The following is a 28,000-nucleotide window of genomic DNA, read 5'->3' on the forward strand; positions in this document are numbered from 1 at the left end:
ACTGTTTTTGCCTTGTAATTATGTGGTATTGTGTGTAGATTGCTGAGGATTTTTTTTATTTGATACATTTTAGAATAAGGGTGTTATGGAACAAAATGTAGTAAAAGTCAAGGGGTCTGAATACTTTCCTTAGGCACTGTAAAGCGAAGAGGATTCAAATCAGCGTTGGATTTAAGTAGAAGCTCTTCTACAACAAATGCCAGCACGAAGATGCAGGCAAATACAGTAGCTTGGTGAGTTATTTTTCATGCAAGCCACCTAGCTGGCTAGCTTTTAGTTTATCTACTGAAACTGATATTGTGGGGGAAATATATACATTTTTATGTTTGCTAACTCAGGTAGCTAGCTAAAATGATTGGAGTCCTATCTTGCATGATGCCTAACAGTTGTGAATAACAATTATTGGCAATTCAGAAAACTAGCTTGCTAAGTTTACTAACAGTGAGGACAAACAATACAACAATTTACAGTTTTTACATTTCTAAAACTGATAAACTGGCTTTACTAGAAACATTTCTGGCTGTACTATCTGCCTACCTAGGTATATTTGTAGGGTTTGGTCACTGCAACGGTTGAGGGTTATGCCATATTTTGTTCTATTAGGCTATATGTTGTCCCAAATGTAATCTCTGCCTCTGCACATGCAGTCACATTGTATAGTGATTGGAGACAGGCGCAGGAATACGTAATAGTTTTTTAAAATGTTCTACACCCAAACAAAAGAGCAACGTGTAAACCTCTAAATAATACACGGGACGAAACACGTAAAACAAGTGCACAATAACACGTAGCATGAAAGCCGATACAATAGCACAGGTACTCACGCGACCAACGTACATGATAACGATAACAATAACCGACAATGAGAATGGGGAACAGAGGGCACTTACATATATTCATAAAAATCAGGCGTAATGGGAAGCGTGCGTAATGAGACAAGACAGTCCGGGGGTTGGTGGTAATGAATCCAGTTCAGTGATGCCTAGAAGGCCGATGATGTAGACCTCCGGAGCTGGTTAACGGAATAGGAAGCAATACCTTGGGGATCCGTGACAGTACCCCTTCCCCCCGACGCGCTGCACCACCAGCGGGACACCTCGGGGACGACCACAGGGACGCGGTGCGGGTCAGTCAGGGCACCAAAGCTGAAAATCCCTGGTCAGCGAAGGGTCCAGGATGTCAACCGCAGAAACCCAGCACTGCTCCTCTGGGCTGTACCCCTTCCAGTCGATAAGGTACTGGAGACAACCCCGCTCGACACCTCAAATCCTGGACTTCATGGACCGAGTACGCTGGACCTCCCTTGATGTCCAGAGGAGGAGGCAGGGCAACACTGGGTCCAGCCTCAGCGAGGGGACCAGGCACCACTGGCCTGAGGAGAGACGCATGAAAAGTCGGGTTAATGCGGTAATCAGCAGAGAGTTGCAAATGGTACGTTATCTCATTAACCCTCCTCAAAACAACCCAAAATAACCGCGGGCTCAGCTTCCGGCAGGGCAGGTGGAGGGTTAGGTTCCGGGTGAAGAGCCGACGCATGGCCCACTGGAGATGAGTGTGCACAGCGTTCTAGGTCTCCTCTGTGCCGACGAAACCACTCGTCTACCGCAGGGGCCTCGATCTGCCTCGGATGCCAAGGTGCCAGGGCACGAGGAAGGAGGCGACAAGCTTTGGAAAACTGGTCCACAACTACGAGAACGGTGGTGTTACCCTTGGAGGGAGGAAGGTCAGTGACAAAGTCCACCAGGTGGTGAGACCAGGGTCATTGTGAAACCGGCAGGGGAAGGAGCTTTCCATAAGGGAGATGTATGGGTGTTTTAGACTGGGCAAAGATGGAGCAGGAAGAGACGTAAACACGGATGTCCCTCGCCAAGTTTGGTCACCAGTACTTCTCTGTCAGGCAGGCGATGGTACAGCCTATCCCAGGATGACTCGACACAGGCGCCCAGGTGAGGAGGCGGTCCCGCACAGGCGTGGTTCTCCGGACACTGTGCAGGTGCGGGTTCCATAATGCAGAGCTTGCATGATGTCGGGGTCCACTTCCCACATCACTGGCGCGATGATACAGGACGTCATGGAGGTGAGACAGGGTGTCCACCCTTGGCGAACCCCAGGAATCGCTGGACTGCTTTCACAGAGTTGGGGATGGGCCATGACCTGACTGCACTGAAGCGTTGCTCCTCCATCTCCACTCCCTCCGTGGATATGAGGTAGCCCAAAAAGGACACGGACTGCTGGAAAAACAAACACTTCTCTTGTTTGACATACAGATCATGCTCCAACAGTCTTCCCAGCACAGACCTGACAAAGGAGAGAATAGAGCAAAATGTTGTCTATATAAAACACTATGCCCCGTCCCAGCATGTCCCGAAACACTTCGTTAAAGGCCTGGAAGACTGATGGCGCATTAGACAGGCCAAAAGGCATTACAAGTTACCCGTAATGGCCCGTGGTTGTGGAAAAGGCCATTTTCCATTTGTCACCTGCACAGACGCGAACCAGAATGTAGGCGCTCCTCATGTCCAGTTTCGTGAAGTACTGCGCCCGTGCATTTATTTGATAACTGTTGGGATGAGGGGTGAAGGATAGCTGAAATTAACGGTGGCTTTATTCAGAGTTCGATAATCAATAACAAAAAAGAAGCTTGAGGAGGCTGGTGACAAAAAGGGGAAGATAAAACCCTGTTGAAGGCTCTCCTGTGCGTAAGTCTCCATGGCCTCGGTCTCCACATAGGAGAGGGGATAGACCTGTCCTCTTGGGAGGGCTGCGTCAGACCGCAGGTCAATGGCACAGTCCCAGGGGCGATGAGGAGTCAGGCGTGTAGCCTGGGTCTTAGAGAAAACCCAGTGCAGATCCTGGTATTTCTCCGGTAACTCCACTTGAGGGTGTGGTCCGGACTTTCCACCATAGTGGTGTTGACAGACACCACGAGACACCACCCCTGACACTCCTTCGACAACCCAGCTATCTCCCCTTTGACCAGGAAATAACAGGGTTATGCCAACTCAACCAGGGGAGACCTAAAACAACAGGGTGCGTGGGGGTGTCTATAATCAAAAGGTGATCTATTCTAAATGAGTGTCATGGGTCAGCAGAGAAACAGGAACAGTGATGTGATGTACGAGCTCTGTCCCTATTGGATGATTATCCAGGACTCGAACCGGAATGGGAGACAGTAGGGGAACCAAAGGAATGCATAATGCAGTGAACAGTGGGCTATCTAAAAGATTCCCGGCAGCTCCGGAATCAGAGCTAACGGAAGTGAGGGGCTAGGGTATTTAAATGGGAAAACACACTGGTTGAGGTGACAGAAAAAGGAGGGAAATCTTGCATCCTACCTGGGTTGGAGCAGGATAATTCCCTGGCTTGTCACCTCCTCGCCTATTAGTGGATAGAGGGCAGGTCAGGGAGAAATGACCCCTTTCTCCACAATAGGAGCAGAGGCCCAGATTCCTCCTTTTCCTATGCTCTGCCTCAGGCAAACGTGCAGAGCCCACCTCCATCAGTTCTGGCCATGGAGCAGGTGTAGCCATGGGCTCCGGATTCCGCACAGGTCTTCGTCGGGACCGCATGAGGTTGTCCAAACGAATCGACATGCTGATGAGCTGGTCAAGTGACAGGTTGTCATCACGGCAGGCTAACTCCAGCTGTGCCTCCTCCCGCAGTCCGCTGCAGAACACGGTGGCCAGGGCCACCTCGTTCCATCCTGTGGAGACCACGATGGTCCGGAACTCCAGAGCGAACTCCAAGTCCTAGCTCTCTGGTGTAGTCGGAGTAGGAGCGCGGTCAAAGCGCTCCAGGAGGCACAAGGGTATGCCGCGGTCCGGCTCAGATGAGATGGAAGCAGGTAGTGGTGTGGGGGCTGGTGCCGGAAACGGTGCTGGAGACTGGATGGACTGCACATTCCCCTCCAAACGCAGAGTGGTTGCCAGCATGCTGTCCATGGCGCTGCCAAGTCGGGAGAGACAGTCCTCTTGATGCTGGACTGTCTCTGCAATGTTTGACAGCTCAGTCTTTCCTGCTGTCTGCATTTAGTGGGTCGGGTATTCTGTCACATTGTATAATGATTGGAGACAGGCACAGGAATACGTAATAGGAGGTTTTATTTTCTCCACCCAAACAAAAGAGCGAGATGTAAAACTTCTAAATAATACACGGGACGAGACCCGTAAAACAAGTGCACAATAAAAGTAATTTTTCCAACAATTGTTTACAGATAGATTATTTCACTTAAAATTCAGTATATCACAATTCTAGTGGGTCAGAAGTTTACATAAACTAAGTTGACTGTGACTTTAAACAGCTTAGAAAATTCCAGAAAAAGTAATGGCTTTAGAAGCTTCTGATAGGCTAATTGACATCATTTGAGTTAATTGGAGGTGAACCCGTGGATGTATTTCAAAGCCTACCTTCCAGCTCTTTGCCTCTTTGGTTGACATCATGGGAAAATCAAAAGAAATCGCCCAAGACCTCAGATAATACAATTGTAGACCTCCGCAAGTCTGGTTCGTCCTTGGGAGCAATTTCCAAACGCCTGAAGGTACCACATTCATCTGTAGTAACAATAGTACGCAAGTATAAACACCATGGGACCGCTCAGCCATCATACTGCTCAGGAAGGAGACGCGTTCTGTCTCCAAGAGACGCACGTACTTTGGTGCGAAAAGTGCAAATCAATCCCAGAACAACAGCAAAGGACCATGTGAAGATGCTGGAGGAAACAGGTACAAGAGTTTTACTGTGGATATAAATACAAGTCCTATTATCGACAAAACCTGAAAGGCAGCTCAGCAAGGAAGAAGCCACTGCTCCAAAATCATCATAAAAAAGCCAGACTATGGTTAACAACTGCACATGGGGACAAATATTGTACTTTTTGGAGAAATGTCCTCTAGTCTGATGAAACAAAAATATAACTGTTTGACCATAATGACCATCATTATGTTTGGAGGAAAAAGAGGGATGCTTGCAAGCCAAAGAACACCATCCCAACTGTGAAGCACGGGGGCGGCGGCATCATGCTGTGGGGGTGCTTTGCTGCAGGATGGAATGGTGCACTTCACAAAGTAGATGGCATCATGAGGGAGGAGATATTATGTGGATATATTGAAGAAACATCTCAAGACACCAGTCAGGAAGTTAAAGCTTGGTCGCAAATGGGTCTTGCAAATGGACAATGACCCCAAGCATACTTCCAAAGTTGTGGGAAAAGGGCTTAAGGACAACAAAGTCAAGGTATTGGAGTGGCCATCACAAAGCCCTGACCTCAATCCTATAGAAAATTTGTGGGCAGAACTGGAAAAGTGTGTGCGAGCAAGGAGGCCTACAAACCTGACTCAGTTACACCAGCTCTGTCAGGAAGAATGGGCCAAAATTCACCCAACTTTTTGTGGGAAGCTTGTGGGCTGCTACCTGAAACATTTGACCCAAGTTAAACAACTTAAAGGCAATGTTACCAAATACTAATTGAGTGTGTCAACTTTTGACCCACTGGGAATGTGATGAAAGAAAAAGAATGCTAAAATAATTAATTTTCTACTATTATTCAGACATTTCACATTCTTAAAATAAAGTGGTGATCCTAACTGACCTAAGACAGGGAATTTTTAAGAGGATTAAATGTCAGGAATTGTGAAAAACCGAGTTTAAATGTATTTGGTGCATGTAAGTGTAGGTGCATGTAAGTGTAGGTGCATGTAAACCTCCGACTTCAACTGTATATACACAACCATTTAAAAGTTTGGGGTGACTTAGAAATGTCCTTGTTTTTGTCAATTAAAATTACATACATTTAATCAGAAATAAAGTGTAGACATTGTTAATGTTGTAAATTACTATTGTAGCTAGAAGCAGCTGCTTTTTAATGGAATATGAACATAGGTGTACAGGTGCCCATTATCAGCAACCATCTCTCCTGTGTTCCAATGGCACGTTGTGCACGTTGTAATCCAAGTTTATCATTTTAAAAGGCTAATTGATCATTAGAAAAAACTTTTGCAATTATGTTAGCACAACTAAAAACTGTTGTCCACCTTAAAGAAGCAATAAAACTGGCCTTCTTTAGACTAGTTGGCTATCTGGAGTATCAGCATTTATCGCTTCAATTACAGGCTTGAAATGGCCAGAAGCAAGTTAATTTCTTCTGAAACTCGTCAGTCTATTCTTGTTCTGAGAAATGAAGGCTATTCCATGCGAGAAATTGCCAAGAAACTGAAGTTCTCGTACAACGCTGTGTCCTACTCCCTTCACAGAACAGCGCAAACTGGCCCTAACCAGAATATAAAGAGATTTGGGAGACCCCATTGCACAACTGGCAGCTTCATTAAATAGTACCCGCAAAACACGAGTCTCAACGTCAACAGTGAAGATACGACTCCGGGATGCCGTCCTTCTAGTCAGAGTTCCTCTGTCCAGTGTCTGTGTTCTTTTGCCCATCTTAATATTTTAAGCAATATGGCTTTCTCTTTGCAACTCTGCCTTGGTTATAGACACAGCTGTGACTATAACCAAGGGAATTCTCTTTGGAGGTAATATGGTCGGCATTTGATTGTGAGGTATTCTTGGTCGGGTGAACAAAAGGACTTGGGTTTCTGTATGTTATCACAATCACACCATGAGTAGTCAATCATGAAACATATACCCCTGCCTTTGTTCTTCCCGGAGAGTTATTAATTCTTGTCTGCGCAATGTACTGAGAACCCAGCTGGCTGTATGGACGGGCACAGTATATCACAAGAGATCCATGTTTCCATGAAACAGAGCATGTTACAATCCCTGATGTCTCTCTGGAAGGAGATTCTCACTCAGAGCTCATCTACTTTATTATCCAGAAATTGAACATTAGTGAGTATTATACTCGGAAGAGGTGGATGGTGTGCACGCCTCCTGAGTCGGACTAGAAGTCCACTCCGAATACCTCTTCTCCACCGGCGTTGTTTTGGAGCAGCCTCTGGAATAAGTTCAATTGCCCCGGGGGGTACGAACAAAGGATCCAAATCGGGAATGTCATATTCCTGGTCGTAATGCTGGTGAGTTACCGCCGATCTGATATCTTAAAGTTATTTCCGGCTGTATGTAATAACACACAAAAAAATTGGGCTAATAATGTAAGAAATAACACACAAACAAAATACTGCAAAATTGCTTCGGAGCTAGAAGCCGAGCTTATGATGCTCTTAATTATCTATTATAGATGTGTTTTAATTTTGCTCAAAGCATTACAGAACTTCTACCAAGCCCTAAATCAGTTTATAACTCTCTCACTTAGACATGTCTGCATGGGATAACTGATTTCAGTCTTAATAACCTGTTGGGGTAGGGGGCATCATTGTCGCTTGCCCAAACTGAACTGCCTCCTACTCTGTCCCAGATGCTAATATATGCATATTATTGTTAATTTCGGATAGAAAACACTAAAGTTTCTAAAACTGTTTGAATGATGTCTGTGAGTATAACAGAACTCATATGGCAAGCAAAAACCTGAGAAGAAATCCAAACAGGAAGTGAGAAGTCGAATTTCAAAACACTTGCCTATTCAAATCCCTGATAGTTATGGATGTGCATGCACTTCCCAGGGCTCATGAGACCTATTTTAGTGAGTGGTCTAACAGAGCGCCTCGGTCTCATGAAGCACGCTCCCGAGAGAGTTAGCTCCCGTTCCAAAGCTTTTATTCAGACAATGAAGTTCTCCATGTGGACCCTTATTGATGATATATGTTTAAAAACATCCTAAAGATTGATTGCAGCCATGTTTTGACTTGTTTCTACGACCTGTACCTGAACCTTTTGAGTTTTTGTCATGGAGGAAATGGTCGCTCCTCCATGAAGATGGATTACTGGGCTGAACACGCTAACAACAAATGGGTAAATGATGGACTTTATGGAACAAATCAGTGATTTATGGTCGAACTGGGATTCCTGGGACTGCCTTCTGATGAAGATCATCAAAGGTAAGTGAATATTTATAGTGTTTTTTCTAACTAATGTTGACTCCAAGATGGCGGAATTGTCTAATTGTTTATAAGCAGGTACTGAGCGCCGTTCTCAGATTATGCTTTTTCCGTAAAGTTTTTTTTTTTTAAATCTGGCACAGCGGTTGCATAGAGGATAACTCCATCTTTAATTCTGTGAATAACACTTGCATCTTTTATCAATGTTTATTATGAGTATTTCTGGGAAATTCACCGGATGTTTCGGAATCAAAACATTACTGCACGTAACGTGCCAATGTAAACTGAGATTTTTGGATATATATATGCACATTATCGAACAAAACATACATGTATTGTGTAACATGATGTCCTATGAGTGTCATCTGATGAAGATCATCAAAGGTTAGTGATTAATTTGATCTATATTTCTGCTTTTTGTGACTGATATCTTTTACAGGGAAAATGGCTATATGTTGTGCTTTCGCTGTAAATCATTTTTGAAATCGGACACCATTTACAAGATGTTTATCTTTCATTTGCTGTATTGGACTTGTTAATGTGTGAAAGTTACATATTTCCAAAAAATATTTCGCGGCTGCCTTTTCAGCGGAATGTTGAGGTGGCACGCCCGTCCTAGACAGGTTTTAACCAGAGTAAAAGCTACTGGTAGTCCTCTCCTATTCTCCTCTCCTGGTAGTCCTCTCCTATTCTCAGAATTCCTCTTATCTTCTCAGAAAAGATGAGAGATTTGGTCAGACGTTGCAGCCAGAGAGACATAACCCGTGGCCTTTCTCTCTCTCTCTCTCTCTCACTCTTAGCCAGTCTCTCTGGAACACAGACTCAGCCACAGAACAGCAACTACACTAAAACCCTTTATATCTACTCTGCACAGCAGGCATGTTGACGCAAGGACGCTCTCTTGCTCTCTTCTGCATTCTCTCATATTTACAGTGGCAAAGCAAGTGGAATAGATCAACTAACGTTAAATAAACAAATCAGAAATTAACAGTAAACATTATACTAACAAAAATGTAATTTCTCTCTTCATCCCATTGTCTCTCTCTCCCTTTAACTCAGAGTACAGTAGTTACATCTCTCTGCCGTAATGCATTACTCACGAGAAAATAATAAGATCTGCTGTATACCCAAAACAGTCATACACTATATATATATATATATATACACACACAAAAGTATGTGAACAACCCTTTCAAATTAGTGGATTCGACTATTTCAGCCACACCCGTTGCTTACAGGTGTATAAAATTGATCTCACAGCCATGCAATCTCCATAGACAAACATTGGCAGTAAAATGGCCTAACTTTCAATATGGCACCATCATAGGATACCTCCTTTCTAACAAGTCAGTTCATTACATTTCTGCCCTGCTAGAACTGCTCGGTTAACTCTAAGTGCTGTTATAAGTGGAAACGTCTAGGAACAACAACGGCTGAGCCGTGAGGTGATAGGCCACATAAGCTCACAGAACCGAGTGTTGAAGCGCATAGCGCGTAAAAATCGTCTGTCCGCGGACTACCGGGTTCCAAACTACCTCTGGAAGCTACGGCAGCACAAGAACTGTTCGTCGGGAGCTTCATGAAATGGGTTTCCATGGCCGAACAGCCGCACAAAAGCTTAAGATAACCATGTGCAATGCCAAGCGTCGACTGGAGTGAGTAGTGTAAAGTTCATCGCCATTGGACTTTGGAGCAGTGGAAACGCGTTTTATGGAATGATGAATGACTCTTCACCATCTGGCAATCCGACGGACGAATCTGGGTTTTGGCGGATACCAGGAGAACGCTACCTGCCCCAATGCATAGTGCCAACTGTAAAGTTTGGTGGAGGAGGATTAATGGGCTGTGGCTATTTTTCATGGTTCAGGCTAGGCTCCTTCGTTCCAGTGAAGGGAAATTTTAATGCTACCCCATACAATGACATTCTAGACGATTCTGTGCTACCAACTTTGTGGCAAAAGTTTGGGGAAGGCCCTTCCGTGTTTCAGCGGGCAAAGTCCATGTATAAATGGTTTGTCAAGATTTGTATGGGAGAACTTGACTGGCCTGAACAGAGCCATGACCTCAACCCCACCAAACACCTTTGGGATGAATTGGAGCGTCGACTGAGAGCCAGGCCAAATCGCCCAACATCAGTGCCCGACCTCACTAATGCTCTTGGAAGCAAGTCCCTGAATGGAAGCAAGTCCCCGCAGCAATGTTCCAATATCTAGTGGAAAGCCTTCCCAGAGGAGAGGAGGCTGTTATAGCAGCAAAGGAGGGACCAACTCCATATTCATGCCCATGATTTTGGAATGAGATGTTTGATGAGCAGGGGTCCAAATACCATTGGTCATTCATTGTAACCTTCCTCTGCAGAACAGAGTGGAATCAGTCTTCTTTCCGTACAACAGATTTTCTCCGTCACTTATTTTCCAGACTATTGCCAGTTTTCAAATGTTCATGTTGTTATTAATTTCCTCTTTTTCCCTGTTTTACAGAATACAGTCAGTTTGAAGCCAAAATTCATGATCTTCGGGAGCAGATGATGAACAGTAGAATCAGCTCAGGCTCTGGCTCTCTACGGCCCAGCCAGAAAAGAACGCTCTACGTCAGGTAATTACTACTCTATAAAACCTTTATAATTTCTTTGTCAGGTACAACTACTTGATAAACCCTTATGATCACGTCTATGACTTCATCTGTTAATGTCCTTCTCTTCATCTGCACTGATCCAACAAGATGACGCTGCAGTGGAGAGCAGCGGTTTTATGGGCTCCTGACCAATTCTTCTTTTTTGCGTGTTTTTTTAATGCTGATCTTAACTTTTTTTGTACAAAATGTCTCCACTATCATTTCCTATGACCGAAAGCCGCTTCTGGAAATCAGAACAGCCTCGATCACTAACCTCAATTTGGATGACAAGTTCTCCTTCAACGAGTCCGCAGCTCTGGACGTTCTGCATACTCCAGACCAGGCCCTAATCCCCAGGATTCGAAAGAGGAAGTGACGGCACAAAAGAGGCAGACGAGCCGGCATCCTAACGAGACTACGTTGGCGAGCAAATAAACCGCCTCTACCCTCCATTCTGTTAGTGAAAAAAAAAACTGGACGAGTTCCGTTCAACACTATCCTATCAGCAGGACCAAAGAACTGTAATATTCTCTGTTTAACGGCTGAACAAGGACATCGATAATATACATCTCACTGGCTTTTCGGCAGCTTGAGGGGGGAGGGGTGTGTCTCTTTGTTAACAACAGCTGGTGTACGATTTCTAATGTTAAGTAAGTCTCAAGTTTTTGCTTGCCTAAGTTAGAATACCTCATTATAAGTTAAGGATCATACTATTTACAAAGAGTTTTTGTCAATTTTTTTTCATAGCTGTCTATTTACCACCTCAAACCCGATGGTGGTACTAAGACTACACAGGGCCAATTGTAAAATGACACCCCCCAGAAGCGGCACTTTCGTGGCTGGTGATTTTAATGCAGTGAAACTGAAATCCGTTTTACAAAAATTTTACCAGCAATGTTACCTTTACTCCACACACAGAAATGCATGCAAGGCTCTCCCTTGCCCTCCCTTTGGAAAATCTGACCATAACTATATCCTCCTGATTCCTGCTTACAAGCAAAAACGAAGTAAGGAAGTGGTCCAACACAAGTTTGTTCATTTGCACAATTTCTCTCGTTCACTTTTGCTGGGGAAATGTCCACACTCACTGAAAATGACATTCGGTAGCTACTAGCTATGCTTGGATAGCTTTATGAGCTGAATTTGCCTGTATTTGCAATTAGTTTGTTTTCGCTCATTAGCATTTAGCTAAGAGTGCCTATGGGATAACCCTATTAGGTTGTGCTAATTATGTTAGCATTCTGGTTATAGAGGCTTAAGGGGGATTTCTTGCATTTTTGGTGCCCCCTTGTGTGCTATGCCGGTAATCCCGTACATCCCCAGATGAGAGAAGGATGGTACGATACTGCCCAAACCTAATTAGAAGGCAATATCCTCACTGAGCTAAAGGCTTGAGCTGCTGCTTTCAAGGACCAGGACACTATTCTGGACACTTTAAAAATCCCTCTACGACCTCCGCCAGCCATAAAACAGGCAAAGCATCAATGCAGGACTAAAATCAAATCCTACTGCGCCGGCTCTGACACTCATCGCATGTGGCAAGGTTTACCAACTATCACAGATTACAAAGGGAAACTCAGCCGTGAACTGCCCGAGCCTACCAGACAAGCTAAATTACTTTTATGCTCGCTTCAGGGCAAGCAACACTGAACCATGCAAGAGAGCACCAGCTGTTCCATATGACTGTGTGATCTCATTCTCCGTAGGCGATGTGAGTAAGAAAACAGGTTAACATTCACAAGGCCGCGGTGCCAGAGGAATTACCAGACACGTACCCAGAGCATGCGCTGACCAGCTAGCAAGTGTCTTCACTGACATTTTAACCTCTCCCTGATCCAGTCTGTAATGTGTTTCAAGTAGACTGCCATAGTCCCTGTGCCCAAGAACGCCAAGGTAACCTGTCTAATTGACTATAACCCTGTAGCACTTACATCTGTAGTCATGAAATGCTTTGAAAGGCTGGTCATGACTCAACACCATCATCCCACCACACTGGACTCACTCCAATTTGCATACCACCCCAACAGATCCACAGAAGACATAGTGCCCTGCAAGTTCATCACTAAGTAGGACCCTGGGACTAAACACCTCCCTCTGCAACTGGATCCTGGACTTCCAGACAAGCCGCCCCCAGGTGGTAGGCAACAACACATCCACCATGCTGACACAACACGGGGGCTCGTCAGGGCTGCGTGCTTAGTCTCCTCCTGTATTCTCTGTTCACCCATGACTGCGCACAACTCCAAAACCATCATTAAGTTTGCTGATGACACGACTGTGGTAGGCCTGATCACCGACATGGATGAGACAGCCTATAAGGAGGAGGTCAGTAACGTGCCAAGACAACAACGTCTCCATCAACATCAGTAAGACAAAGGACCTGATCGTGGACTACAGGAAATTGAGGGCAGAGCACGCCTACATCCACATTGACAGGGCAGTAGTGGAGCGGGTCGAGAGGTTCAAGTTCCTTGTTGTCTGCATCACTAAGGAATTAACATGGTCCACACACACACACAGTCGTGAAGAAGGCAGGACAATGCCTCTTCCCCCTCATGAGGCTGAAAAGATTTTGCATGGGCCCTCAGATCTTTAAAAGGATATTATACAGCTGCACCATTGAGAGCATCTTGACTGGCTGCATCACCTCTTGGTATGGCAACTGCTTGGCATCCGACCGCAAGGCGCTACAGAGTGTAGTGTGAATGGCCCAGTACATCACTGGGGCCTAGCTCCCTGCCATCCAGGACCTATGTACCAGGCGGTGTCAGAGGAAGGCCCAAAGGATTATCAAAGACTCCCGTCACCCAAATCATGTACTGTTCTCTCTGCTACCGCACAGCAAACAATACCGATGCACCAAGCCTGGAACCAACAGGACCCTGAACAGCTTTTACCCCCAAGCCAAAAGACTGCTAAATGGCTAATAACTAAATAGCTGCCGGACTATCTGCATTGCCCCTTTTTGCACTCTTGACTCATCACATACGCTGCTGCTTATGTTTGTTATCTATCCTGTTGCCTAGTCACTTTATCCCTACCTGTATGTACATACTGTATCTACCTAAATGACATCGTACCCCTACACATCGACTTGGTACTGGTACCTTCATGTTGTTCATGGTGCAGTGCAATGTTTTAGTTGGTGATGTTGGTGATGTGGACACCAAGGAACTTGAAACTCTCGACCCGCTCCACTACAGCCTACCACTGTTGTGTCGACAGCAAACTTAATGGTGTTAGAGTCGTGTTTGGCCACACAGTCGTAGGTGAACAGGGAGTACTGGAGGGGACTAAGTATACACCCGAGGGTCCCCAGTGTTGAGGATCAGCGTGCCAGACGTGTTATTGCCTACCCTTACTACCTGGGGGTGGCCTGTCAGGACTCCAGGATCCAGTTGCAGAGGGAGGTGTTTAGCCGCAGGGTCCTTAGCTTAGTGATGAGCTTCGTGGGCACTATGGTGTTGAACGCTGAGCTGTAGTCAATGAACAGAATTCTCACATAGGTATTCCTTTTGTCCAGGTGGAAAAGGGCAGTGTGGAGTGCGATTGAGATTGCGTCATCTGTGGATCAGCACTACAGCACCACACCTCTGCCCATGTATAAAGCTAAGTTATCGTTAGTCATTGTGTATTTATTTCTCTTGTTATAATTGTTTCTATTATTTTTCTGTCTCTCTGCATTGTTGGGAAGGGCCCGTAAAGTAAGCATTTCACTGTTAGACTACACCTGTTGTTTACGAAGCATGTGACAAATAGCATTTGTTTTGATATGAAGGAACTTGACAGGTGAAAAAGCAGACCCCTGATAGACATGCACCATACTGCTTCCATCTGTCTCGTCAGATCAGCAAAGAGGAAGTTACAGAGATGAGCAACTTTAGATTATATGTGCTATATAGAATATATCAAATTGTCTGGAGGCTGTCGTCTATACTCTTTGGGTACTTCGACCACCTCATTTACCTGCATGACGCTGTGCACTTTACCACCACTGTGGCTTTCAGTCCGAGGAGGATAGAAAAAGGAAACATTTATTGTCCACAAAATGACATAGTCAATATTCAACCCATGTGGATGGAGCACAGGAGCACTGACCCTGAGATTGATTGAGTCTTCTCTGCATCTCTGTCTGTGTTGACGCAGGCACACGGACAACAATACACACACTCAGGCCTTTTCACCACCATCTGAAATGACCTGATCTGCTGCACTGTTGATTAGTGGCAGAGAACCCATTGTCCTTTAAGTTGACTGGAGCCCCGATATGGCTGGCCTTCCTCCACTATTATGCAGATAGCATGATAATAGAGACTAGGTGTATCAGGGCTAGTTTGACTGGGCCATTCAGGCCTTATCTGCATCTGCCCAGCCTGCCTCCTGTACACAGCAGGCCCAGGAGAAGGGAGAATGTCACTGTTACATGCCCTACCCTGGTCCACAGGGAGAACGGTGGTGTATAAGGACCAGAGATAGAGAATGACACCCAGATCTTTAACCTCGTGTCACAATAAGACATTAAATCAGCTGTCACAAGACCTTTATCACACAGACTCAGGCAAAGCCGTGTGTCTCCAAACACTGATTTTATATGAGTAGTAATTTTGGACATGGAGTTCAAATATCATTGTGGAGTAAGCAGATCCAATCTGTTGTAACATTGTGTATTTCCGGTGTTATACAGTACATAACGTACAAAATTGTTTACTGCAAGAAGCCACACTGAATTTCTTCAACAGTATGTACACAGCATACCACATTTTGTACCCTACCCTGTCTTTGCCAGTGGGCTCTGATGCAGTCTTAAGTTATCTCTTGTGTGTTCAACAGTGCACACTTGAACAGTTTCATCCTCCCCTGGGTGCTAGCCAGTGCACACTGATGCACTCCTCCCACACTCTTGACCTCTCTGGAGCACATGTGCAGTCTTATTATTGGCCCTGAGAGGGCTGGAGGTTGACTCATTGACCCAGACCGTACTGTAGTGAAGACTTCACAGTTTTCTCCCAACCTGAGGAGCTCCTGTCAATCAGACCCACATGACCTGCTCTACTGGAGGAGAGTTTAGGGGTTAGAGGTCAGGGACAATGAAGCGTCCTGGGACTACAGTATATACTGGTTAAAACAAACTGGCTCCAGACTAGAGAAACTCTGTGACAGCAGTCGTTATACCTGCAGTACAAAGATACACTCTGGAAATGCATATGATTTGATTATATACAGTTGAATTCACCAGATACAGTAATCATTATTCCTATTTGCCAAAGCGAATGCACATCTGTGAATCAGAATGTTGACGGTGTATTGTCGAGAATCTTGGGTTGGCCGAGGTTTGTTAGAAAACAGAGCAGTGGTACCAGACAGGAGATCAGCAGACTGGGTGTGACATATTGGGGCTTAGTGAGGCCCCTGGGCAGTAGGCAGCAGGCTGAGAAGAACTGTGGAGAGGACAGATGAAGAGACTGGCCATGACATCAGCGCTGTGTTAGGCCACTATAACCTTTACAAAGAGGCAATGTCTTGTGCTTGCTGGAGCAGGGCATTGGAAGGGCAGTGTGTTGAGTGTTCAGTGTGTGTGAGTGTTGGGCTGCCCTTTGGGTTCAGAGCTGGCAGCACTTGATTTGAAGGTCTGCTTACAAAGACGATTGTGACATGGCTTTTCAGTGGTGTCAGTTTCACTCAATGCGATGGTTTTGGTAGGCATGCACTCCATAAAAGGCCTCGCTCACAGTATGCCAGAGAAGGATATATAGAGGGATACGTGGAGAAGGATGTAGTCCCAGTGGTTTTGATTCCCAGTTTCCCGAACAGGATTAGTCTCTCTGCTGGTGGATCTTTAGGAGATTGAAACCGGAACCAGTCCCTAAAACCCTCCTTACTTTTGCAATTGACACATACTTCCAGAAACAGAATATCTACTGCATTATGGAAATCCAAGCTTTGCAGAATTATCTCCTTTACAGCCGTCTAGAACTGCATGCAGGAAGTCATAACACAGATGGACAACAGATGACATGCAGAGAATGGCTAGCATTCCACTGCTCAAACATCTACCCTGAGTTCTAAGTTATTGTGGGTTTTATTAACAACACCTCCCACTCCACATTAGAATAGCTCAATCAGTGATCCGTTTAGCTAGAACTATAGCTCAGGGGCTGAGGTACACTATAGTATCCCCTAGGGGGCAGCCCTAAATTATACTCAAGGGGCTGTGGTTCCCACGGGGCTCTACAAAGGCCAGGATTAGCAAAAAATGACAGCAGTATAATTTTGGCCAATTTGCCGTTAGGCAGCCCTGTGGATCTGGTGTATTGTAGCTTTTAGCATCCTCTCTAATTGGTGCTGCCTTCCATCTCATTACAGCAGAGGAGAATCATTCTCTCTACTATTATTCGGACATTTCACATTCTTAAAATAAAGTGGTGATCCTAACTGACCTAAGACAGGGAATGTTTACTAGGATTAAATGTCAGGAATTGTGAAAAACTGAGTTTAAATGTATTTGGCTAAGGTTTATGTAAACTTCCGACTTCAACTTTACCTGTCTCAAGACATTTATTTCACACAGAGTGCAAGTGTTTGTGCTCAGTACAAAGGTGTGACACACTTGAGAAATTCTTATTATCAGACTAAAACTTCTTCAGGCTAGGGTCTATTTTTCTCCACTTCCTGTCTGACTGACGTGCCCAAAGTAAACTGCCTGTTACTCGGGCCCAGAAGCCAGGATATGCATATAATTGGTACCATTGGATGGAAAACACTTGTTTGTAGAAATGTTAAAATAATGCCCATGCTCTTACCAGAGTTTTTTTTTGAGAGAGAGCCCATGCTCTTACAATGGAAAGTATAGGGGCATTCTAGCTCTCAGGATGCAATTTCTATGGCTTCCACTAGATGTCAACCATCTTTGTTACAACGTTTCAGGCTTGTTTCTTCCCAAACGAGGAAGAATTTTGAGTTTTAGTACTGGGATACAGACTTGGAAATCAGTCTGTGCACGCACAACGAAGAGGATGCGCACCTGCTAATATTGTTTTCCTATTGAACATACTTCTTTCCGTATGAAATATTATAGTTTAATTACATTTTTGGGTACCTGAGAAACGTATTTTGACTTGCTTTAACAAAGTTTAGCGGTAGCTTTTTGGATTCCTTTCTCTGCATGTTGAATGAGTGAATTACTCAAATCGATGGCATCAACTAAAATGACTTTTTGGGATATAAAGTAGGATGTTATCTAACAAAACGACACGACATATTTTAGCTGGGACCCTTTGGATTGCAAATCAGAGAGATTTTCAAAAAGTGAATATTTAAATCTCTATTTGTGATTTTATGAAGCCTGTGCCGGTGGAAAAATATGTTGATGTGGGGCGCTGTCCTGAAACAATCGCATGGCATGCTTTCGCTGTAAAGCCTATTATAAATCAGACAATGCAGTTAGATGAAGAAGAATTTAAGCTTTAAACCGATATAAGACACTTGTATGTACCTAAATGTTTAATATCCATAATTGTTATGTTTATTTATTTGAATTGCGCGCCCTCCAATTTCACCGGAAGTTGTCGTCTAGCCCTAAGAAGTACATTAAAAGTATGTAACATTGGCAGGCACATTACTGGTTATTGCTGCTCATTGTTCTCAGTGCTCGATTATTTCATTTGTTTTTAACCTGCCATGCATATCTTTAATAAATACAAATATTATACCATAATTTAATTACGGCTGTTACTATAGGATTATTACACTAGAAAAACACTGTACAGTAAGTGTGATCGCTTCTGTTTTTCCTACAGTACCTAGACTATGTGGACCTGTAGTAGACACTGTCTAATGTTTTTCCTCTTTTAGTATCCTAGTATTCCCATTTCTCAGTGCTGGAGTACAGCCCTGTTTTATTGATGAAGGAAAGGCATGGGGATGATGCAGCCTGGACACTAGGGGATGGCTGTTACTTCAGCTCCAGTTCCTAAGCAGGCAGGCAGACACACACACACACACACACACACACACACACGTTCGTGCCCTACTCAACATCCTGGATCTCTGTGGGCTGATTTGTCTCAGGAAAGCCACGGTTGCTTAGTCAGAACACACACAATGTAAAGGTTATGCGGTTGGAAAATCTCTCCTGAGCTGTCTATAGTGTGCTGCATATGTTTATTATTGCATCTATTCAGATATGGATCACATATTCCATGCACACTTGCTCAGTGCTCAGTCATTGTGATCTGTATCTGTATCTTTTTCCATCCATATTTATCACATCACATCCTTTTTCCGTCTCTCGTAGACAAAAATAGTAGCTACAGACTCTCTGACCAGGGCTTTTTGGACCTGTAAAACAATCACATTTTTGCTAACTTTAACAGCCGACTAATTAGCTTGCTGCCAGTTCTTAGCAAACTTATGGAAGTTATTGTGTTTGACCAGATACAATGCTATTTCTTTGTGAATAATTTAAGAACTGACTGTCATCATGCTTATAGGGAAGGACACTCAACATGTACTGCACTGACACAAATTACATAATTGTCTGAAAGAAATTGACAAGATTGTGGAAGCTGTATTGTTAAATTTAATTTAGTTACATTTAATTTAGTTACATTTCAGTGCAGCCTTTGATATTATTGACCATATTTGTTATTGGGAAAAAAAGTGTTGTGGCTTTATGTGGGAACTCCTTCAAGACTGTTGGTAAAGCTGGTTGAGAAAATGCCAAGAGTGTGCAAAGCTGTCAAGGCAATTGGTGACTACTTTGAAGAATCTCAAATATAACATATATTTTGATTTGTTTAGCACTTTTTTGGTTACTACATGATTCCATATGTGTTATTTCATAGTTTGGATGTCTTTGCTATTATTCTGTTATGTAGAAAATAGTAAAAAATAAAAGAAAACCCTGGAATGAGTAGGTGTGTCTAAACGTTTGACATGTATTTTAAATTGAAGTTCAATAGAAATTCAAATGAAATTGTATTTCATCTTTTCAATAATTTGAATGATCTTCTGTTTTTATTTCTTCAGTTTTTGTACTGAAGAGAAAAAATATCCAATCATGATTTTTCTTTGGCGGTCTCTGGGTCTAAAAAAAAATGTAGTTAGCTCAGTCAACCATTGCCTAGGCCTTCAGAAGGTAGACAGGAGGCCTCTGCCATTCAACTGTATTAAAGTAGAATTTTGGAGTGACCAATCACATTTTTACTTGGAATAGGTGGGACCTAGCCTGGGTACCAGTCACTTTAGCTAATTTGTACTCCATGTCATATTCAAATATGAACATTATATCATTAATGAGCAAGGAGAACAGAGGATTTTATCCTGATTCGATCACCCTCACAGATATCACAACGATTGTGCAAATATTGGACTATCACTAGAAGAGGTGTTTTATGTTTGTCCAGATGAAACCAGTCTTTCAAAAGTTGCGAGCTCGTGTCTAAATTCTCAAACTAAATATATACTGCCATTCCAACCATAAAACGTCTAAGTCTCAAAATGTCTTAGCCTAAAAATACAACAACTTGCCTAGCTAAATAGTAATTCTATTTTCGAGGCTCCACGTGTTGTCGTGGAAAATATTAGGTTATTTCCAACAACCAATGAACAACTCCGCCCTAAATCCAGTGCATATTGAACGTTGAGATTGCCGAAAATCCAGTCTCTCTGGCAATGACAAGGAGTGGCAAGGAGTGGAATATTAGCTAAAGAGACTGGTACTCAGAATAAGGCAGGGACCATAGCTTAGTGTGTGGCACTAAGGTCTAGATATGTCACTGACAAGCCTAGTTTTCCCATGCTTTTGTTGTAGTGCAGGGTTCCCCAACAATATTACCCCCTCCCCCCAAGCCCCTCAAATTAATTAGGAATAATATTTGTTTCATTAAACAAACAAATCAAGGACCCGAGATGCAAAAACTCACAAATGCAATGTCTCAAGAAGGATGTTACCCTACCTAAATAACTTCATGAGGAGAGAGAATGCAGGAGACAGTCAACTAACAAAGCAGGCAGCGGACCATTTTGTGGTGCTGAAATGTAAAGCTGTAACTGCAGTGCAATCAATAGGAGGGGAACAGCGCCTGGTGCTGAAAATATAGCTAACTTGTTATGCAAGTCTTCCACAGCAACAGATGGAGAAAACCTACACCAGTCGAGTAATTCATTTTAACAATAATCTTAATTTTAATTTGACTTTACAAAACAATAAGAGTGCTTAATTGGAGTCTATTTCCTCTGATCCTAGGCCTATATAAAATAACTTAACTGGCTGAGGTAGGCTGAGGCTTTACAGCATATTTCACAATAACAAAAACATATGGCCTAATAGAAGTCAGATTTTTTTTATTAGGCCTACTTACAGTTGCAACTGGCCAAAAATGTAGCATCCTACATAAAACAATCATTTAAAGAAAAAAAAGGTGATGTCTGTATCGGGATTGCGTGCTTCTTTAACGACAGAACAGAACAGCTTGAGACCTAAATATCCATAGATAAGCACTCACAATAATGTTAGTATTTACTAAATACAGTCATATAGGCCACTAAGTGACTTACTCAATGGGAAAAGTTTATTTTCTCCTCGGACACGATCTTGTGGATGTCGCATGAGATGGATGTGATTTTGATGCGCAGGCTGTCCTCGATTGAAAGCCAGTTCCTGTCGTGAGTCTATTGCGTTCATAGAGGAAAATGAGTACTTGCAGGTGTAAGTCGATCCTAACATTGTTAGCACATACTGTATAATGCAAGTTCCTTTATTGTGCTGTAGTCCTCTGAGAATTACACCCAAAACGCACACAAGGATTCGGCACTCCTGAGCTCATCCTTGATTTGGCTCGATGTCTGGAATTCAATCAGCTGAGATTGAATTGCAGTCTCATCCAGCGAGGGTAACATTTTCTTAGCAAGGGAGGAGAATTCTCCACCTGGGTGGACTGTGAGAGGTTCACGTACAAACGCAATGATATCCTTGCGCATGTTGTAGTCTTCAGATCTGGTGGAGAAGTTGTGCCTCAGCTGCTTGATGAAATCTTCCATCAGCTCTGTGACAATGCTGCGGCCTGGTCACTCTGCCTGTCATTTCTTCAGTTTGCTGAAGTGCAGTAGCCTTCCAGATGGCAAGTCCAAATCGAACAACTCAGGCTTCCTCGTAATGGCCTCAAATTTTTCCACCATGTCCACAACTGTTTTCACTCTTCCTTGTAACTGGAGATTTAACCCGTTTAAGTGACAGAATATGTCAGCCAAAAAAAGCAGTGTTTGTAGCTTGCAGTTAACTCTTCAATGATTTCTGCGTCGAGCCTGTCTGGGGCGGGAAGGCCACTTTGAAAGTTCCATGGTTAGATTTAAAATGACGTCTGAGATTGAATCCCTTGCAAACGGCGACATTTTCATTGCAAATAAGACACACTGGCTTGGCATTGGGAATTGATGGTAAGATGAACGCATATTTCTCTGTACATTCTTCCCTGAAACATTAGAGTGTCTAGTTTGAGAAACAGACGCCTCACAAGTCTTCAACTGGCAGCTTCATTAAATAGTATGCGCAACATGCCAGTCTCAACGTCAACAGTGAAGAGGGGACTTCGGGATGCTGGCCTCCCAGCATACCCCAGTGTCCCGAGAACCCCGCAGGGAGATGGGAAAACATGCTGGTAAGACAAGACAAAATGGCAACAGACAGAGTACACAGGTTTAAATTCACTGGGGATAATGAGGAAGATGGGTGACACCTGGAGGGGGTGGAGACAAGCACAAAGACATGTGGAACAGATCAAGGTGTGACACTTTTTAACATCACATGCAACCAAACAAGTCCTGCAAGCTCTGTTTTTGCCACGTCTTGAGTATTGCCTAGTTGTATGGCCAGGTGTGGAAATAAAGACAGAGAAAAGCTGCAGCTGGCTCAGAACAGAGCAGCATGTCTGGGCCTCAAATGTACACAGTGGGACTGGTTCTGAATGGAGGAGAGATTGACAGCATCACTGCTGGTCTTTGTAAGAAGTAGTGATGTGCTGAAAGTACCGAATTGTCTGTTCAACCAGTTAACCTTTTACTGCAGTGGGCTAAATTAGGGTCACACAATGTGTGTTTCTTGGTAGTCTTAAACAAATCTACTTTGAAACAAAAGTGTACACCTCACTCACTGTTATGGGCTTAAAAAAGAAGACACATGTACCATGTCAGATATAGAGTTGAAATGTATTCAATGGAGTTTGCGTTCCAATATTATATATAACCATCACAGAGACTGAAATCTAGCAAAACCGTTTGACATAGAAAAACCGGATTTTCAGCAGTTTTTTCGTAATGTTTATTAATTATTCAATTATGGAAAATATAACATTCCGCCCATGAGGCCACTAGAAGGTGATTTGGTCATTTGACTGTAGGAAAGGGGTATCACACAGCTGAAAAGCCCATACATACCCCACAAGACAAACAATCAGGGGTCTTTTCACAGTCCCAAGTCCAGAAAAGAGGCTGGGAGACGCACAGAACTGTATAGAGCAATGACTACATGGAATTCTCTTCTACCTCAGATAATTCAGGTAAGCAATACATCAGTTTTAAAAACAGATAAAACACCACCTCAAAGAGCAACACGGACTGTGAAGACACACACACACACATTACTCTGAGTATTTTTCATTTGTTATTTTTCTTTATTTTAAATAGTCGTATTGTTCTTTAGTCGTAGTGTTCTTAGTTTACATTTGTGTTGCTGTTTCCTGTCCATTAGTGTTCTGTATTTCGTCATGTTCAATGTTTTGTTTGGATCCCAGGAAGAATAGCTGCTACTTCTTCAACAGCTAATGGGGACCCGAATAAAAATCATAAAATCATCACTCAATGTCGGGTGTAAAATCATGCTCACTCACTTTGACTTCCCTTCCCTGTGTGTTGTATATATATTTAAATATAAAAAATACCTACACTCACCTGATGCAGACAGTTTCTTATGAAGCTTAATGCAATCCTTGTCTTTCACACAAGGCTCCTCCTTGACTAATACAGTGCCTTCCAAAAGTATTCACCCCCTTGGTGTTTTTCGTTTTTTTTGTTGTATTACAACCTGTAATTTAACGTTTTTTTATTTATTTGGATTTTATGTAATGGACATACACAAAATAGTCAAATTGGTGAAGTGAAATGAAAATGAAAAGTGCAAAGAAATATTTTACTGAAAAGTGGTGCGTGCATATGTATTCACCCCCTTTGCTATGAAGTCCCTAAATAAGATCTGGTGCAACCAATTACTTTCAGAATTCACATAATTGGTTAAATAAAGTCCACCTGTCTGCAAACTAATTGTCACATGATCTGTCACATGATCTCATCATATATACACCTGTTCTGAAAGGCCCTAGAGTCTGTAACATCACTAAGCAAGGGGCACCACCAAGCAAGCGACACTATGAAGACCAAGGAGCTCGCCAAACAGGTCAGGGACAAAGTTATGGATAAGTACAGATCAGGGTTGGGTTACAAAAGAAATATCCAAAACTTTGAACATCCCAAGGAGCACCATTACATCCATTATTAAAAAATTGAAAGAATATGGCACCACAACAAACCTACCAAGAGTGGGCCGCCCACCAAAACTCACAGACCAGGCAAGGAGGGCATTAGTCAGAGAGGCAACAAAGCGACCAAAGATAACCCTGAAGGAACTGCAAAGTTCCACAGCAGAGAGGGAAGTATCTGTCCATAGAACCACTTTAAGCCGTACACTCCACAGAGCACAGAAGAGTGGTCAGAAAAAAGCCATTGCTTAAAGAAAAAAATAAGCAAACACGTTTGTCATTCGCCAAAAGGCATGTGGTTGACTCCCAAAACATATGGAAGAAGGTATTCTGGTCAGGTGAGACTAAAATTGAGCTTTTTAGCCATCAAGGAAAATGCTATGTCTGGTGCAAACCCAACTCCTCTCATCACCCCGAGAACCCCATCCCCAAAGTGAAGCATGGTGGTGGCAGCATCATTCTGTGGGGATGTTTTTCATTGGCAGGGAGTGGGAAACTGGTCAGAATTGAAGGAATGATGGATGGTGCTAAATACAGGGAAGTTCTTGAGGGAAACCTGTTTCAGTCTTCCAGAGATTTGAGAGGGGATGGAGGTTCACCTCCCAGCAGGACAATGACCCTAAGCATACTGCTAAAGCAACACTTGAGTGGTTTAAGGGGACACATTTAAATGTCTTGGAATGGCCTAGTCAAAGCCCAGATCTTAATCCAATTGAGAATCTGTGGTATGACTTAGATTGCTGTACACCAGCGGAACCCATCCAACTTGAAGGAGCTGGAGCAGTTTTGCCTTGAAGAATGGGCGAAAATACCGGTGGCCAGATGTGCCAAGCTTATGGAGAGATACCCCAAGAGACTTGCAGTTGTAATTGCTGCAAAATGTGGCATTGGCATTGGGGGGGATGAATAGTTATGCACGCTCAAGTTCAGATTTTTTGGGTCTTATTTCTTGTTTGTTTCACACAAAATATTTTGCATCTACCAAGTGGTAGGCATGATGTGTAAATGAAATGATACAAACCCCCCAAAAAATCTATTTTTATTCCAGCTTGTAAGGCAACAAAATAGGACAAATGCCAAAGGGGGTGAATACTTTCGCAAGCCACTGTAGCTCCCTAATAATGTGAAAAATGTATTTTATACAGTACTGTGATTTTTCTCTCTCTGCAGGGTCGATTTGACTATGCCAAGACAAACGAGACAGTTCCACCCTCATCTATTGTAGTTGTTTGTCTGCAGGGCGTTGTTTGATGTAATGTTGGTTCTCCTCCAGGGCCCTGTTTGACTATAACAGGACAAAGGACTCTGGGATGCCCAGCCAGGGGCTTAACTTCCACTTTGGAGACATCCTTCACGTGGTGAACGCCTCCGATGACGAGTGGTGGCAGGCGAGGCACATGACCCACGAAGAAGAGGTAGATGAGGTCGGAGTCATCCCCAGCAGGAGGAGGTGAGGGGTCAGGGTTGCTCAGGTTAGAAGCTGCCGACAGGCACAGATCTAGGGATGGGTAACATGCCGGTCCCTGATCAACACTAGAGTTCTCAAACTTAAATCTTATTTTAGTTTGAATTAGTAGGCATCTTGTCAGTTAGCATGGCATTACTTTAAATAAGCCCTCTTACTCACCAGACTCAGCCGTTTGGGGAATTCAGTTTTAAAACCCTATTGCATGTCCTGTGCTTGCTCAAAGTGCTCAGTGTATGCGTGTGCGTGTCAGCACAGCCCAGTGCTGGTCTTATCCCTGGACACAGCATGGTGCCACTGCAACTGGCAATGCACCGTAAGGCCATTATGGGGGCAGAGAGTATGTTAACATACAACCACTATTTTTTTTTGTTTAGCCAAGAATTGTACTGGGGGTTTTTACAAGTCTTTCAATTAAATTTTTTTTTTTTTTTTAAAAGGTCCAGTTGAAACAAACACACCTATTAGCCTTACACTTCCTATGTTAAATCAGATGTTTCATTATAGACTTGAGTCTCTCTCTGTATTTCTCTCTTACTCTGTCACGCTTCACCTCTATTTCCTCCCTCTGTCGCTCTCACCTGGAAGTGAGGAGTGATGGACAGATAATTGACTTCTCACCTGACTCTGTTTCATCTGTCTCCTTGGAAGCTGGATATGATGAGATGGCAGCAGTTGCAGGGTGTTTTGTAGAAAGTTGAATATCATGAGAGTGGGAGTCTATGTCAAAGCATGAGTCATTGTGAGGATAGGCCAACAGGATTGTAGATTCATACGATAGGGTTGCAGTGTGAGCCTATTTACCTTGAGCATGGCAATGTAAAACTGTTTCCGATACTTGCTATTGTAAAGGAAATTAAGATGAATATAACCTGTCAAAAAATATATATATATAAAGGAAAAGAGAGCCCGTAGCAGACATTGAACATCCGTGCTTTGGAGAGTAGCTTGTGGCAGCTGTTAACCCACGTGAAGGCTTAAAGGAAAGCTGTGCTACACTAGCTGTTGAGGGCAGAGCAGAAAACAGTTAGCTTTTCTTATCTGGAGCTCTGAGTTCTTTTACTCTTCTCCCTCCTGCTCTCCAAGGCGTTGACACATTCTCCCGTGATGTCCTCGTTTAATAAAGGGAACTAGGAAGTAGGAGGGAAATTATTTACATTCTAAACTTAAGCTTTATAGAGCTCTGTAGAATTGCCTTGTAGGATGAAATAAAAAAAAGAAAAGGCCATGCAAAGAGTCTCATTGTTTTCTAAACGTCTTTAAGAACGATTTTGGATTCTGGAAACATTTCCTTCGGGTGTCTCATTTAAGTGAAATGAAAATGTAGCGGGGACTTAATTACTGGTAAGAGAGATTAAAGGAGACGGCACGCGTCAAAATGATTGATTGATGACCCTACGTCATGACGACGCGTGCATGTTTAAATATGGGCCCCCGCCCCGTCCCCCCTGTTCGTGTGGTCATGTGTTAGAGGGTGTTTGTTATTTTATATCTATATGTCAGGCTTTGAAGTAGTCCAGGTGATTGATGAGTAGGGGTCTGGTGGAACTGGGGGGTTTGAGTGTTTGATCTTTTGGGACCGTGTATGACCCCCACACCCAGCTTTATCTCCCTTATGTTTGTTATCGGATGAAGTAGGAATGTCCGGGGCTATAGAGCTGTGGCATATGCATTATAAATGTCCAGAACAAGCCATTTTTACGACCTGAATATTAAACATCTAAAGTATGTCTACAAGGGCAATTCTCAGAGTGCTTTGCAGCTCATGTCATGAATCCAACGACAAAAGCCTGGAGGATGTTTTGCGTGAGGCTCCAGAATGTTTTAAAGGATTTTTGTGTACAAGCGAGGGACATATTTCGTACATATTCAACCCTGAGGAATCTACGGTTAAGATATTCACAGACAGCGTGTCCCAACCCTTTTATCGGGCAGAACCCGAGACTTTTTCTCCAGCGCTAAGGATGCGAGAATGGCTTAAAATAAGACTAGCGCTGTGTCAAATGGAACGCGCCCTGAGTGCTTCAAGGCTGCCCGGATATGCGTTGGAAGAACAAGTCTGTGGACGAAATTATCTGATGGCCCTAAGAGTCACTTCAATGGCGTATACCCCGGACTCCAGAGTGACAATTTTAGCATGTGAACAATTTGATAGTGCAAATGCTACGAAAACGGTCAGTTCATATGTATCATCCAAAGCATGCAAGGATGTAAATTTCTTTCAAATAATGTTCAGTTTTAAATGGCGCGATTACCACATTTTCCGAACCCTGATGAATAAGCTGGACAGTCTTTTTGAAAATCGTGAACAATTACGGCGATGGCCGAGGTTATCGTTGAGACATACCCAGGACCAACAAGGTCGAAGGCGGATCTTTCCCTGGAGTGAAAATGGACAGAGCTTCGATGGAGCGGGGAAAAGACTTTGCGATGGGGAATTGGAAACG

At 43.5% G+C, this 28,000-nt stretch overlaps 1 protein-coding gene across 3 annotated transcripts in view; it reads left to right on the forward strand.

Moving 5' to 3' along the window:
- Positions 1 to 28,000, forward strand: part of LOC112251094 (discs large homolog 1-like protein) — a 205,072-nt gene that overhangs the window by 145,298 nt on the left and 31,774 nt on the right. For all 3 annotated transcript variants that reach the window (XM_024421790.2, XM_024421799.2, XM_024421807.2), the window contains 2 exons: positions 10,427 to 10,541; positions 25,362 to 25,538. In XM_024421790.2, coding sequence (XP_024277558.2) covers positions 10,427 to 10,541; positions 25,362 to 25,538 — 292 coding nt within the window. The remainder of the gene's footprint in view (positions 1 to 10,426; positions 10,542 to 25,361; positions 25,539 to 28,000) is intronic.

The sequence above is a fragment of the Oncorhynchus tshawytscha genome, linkage group LG01 (assembly GCF_018296145.1).
Source record: "Oncorhynchus tshawytscha isolate Ot180627B linkage group LG01, Otsh_v2.0, whole genome shotgun sequence".
NCBI lineage: Eukaryota > Metazoa > Chordata > Actinopteri > Salmoniformes > Salmonidae > Oncorhynchus > Oncorhynchus tshawytscha.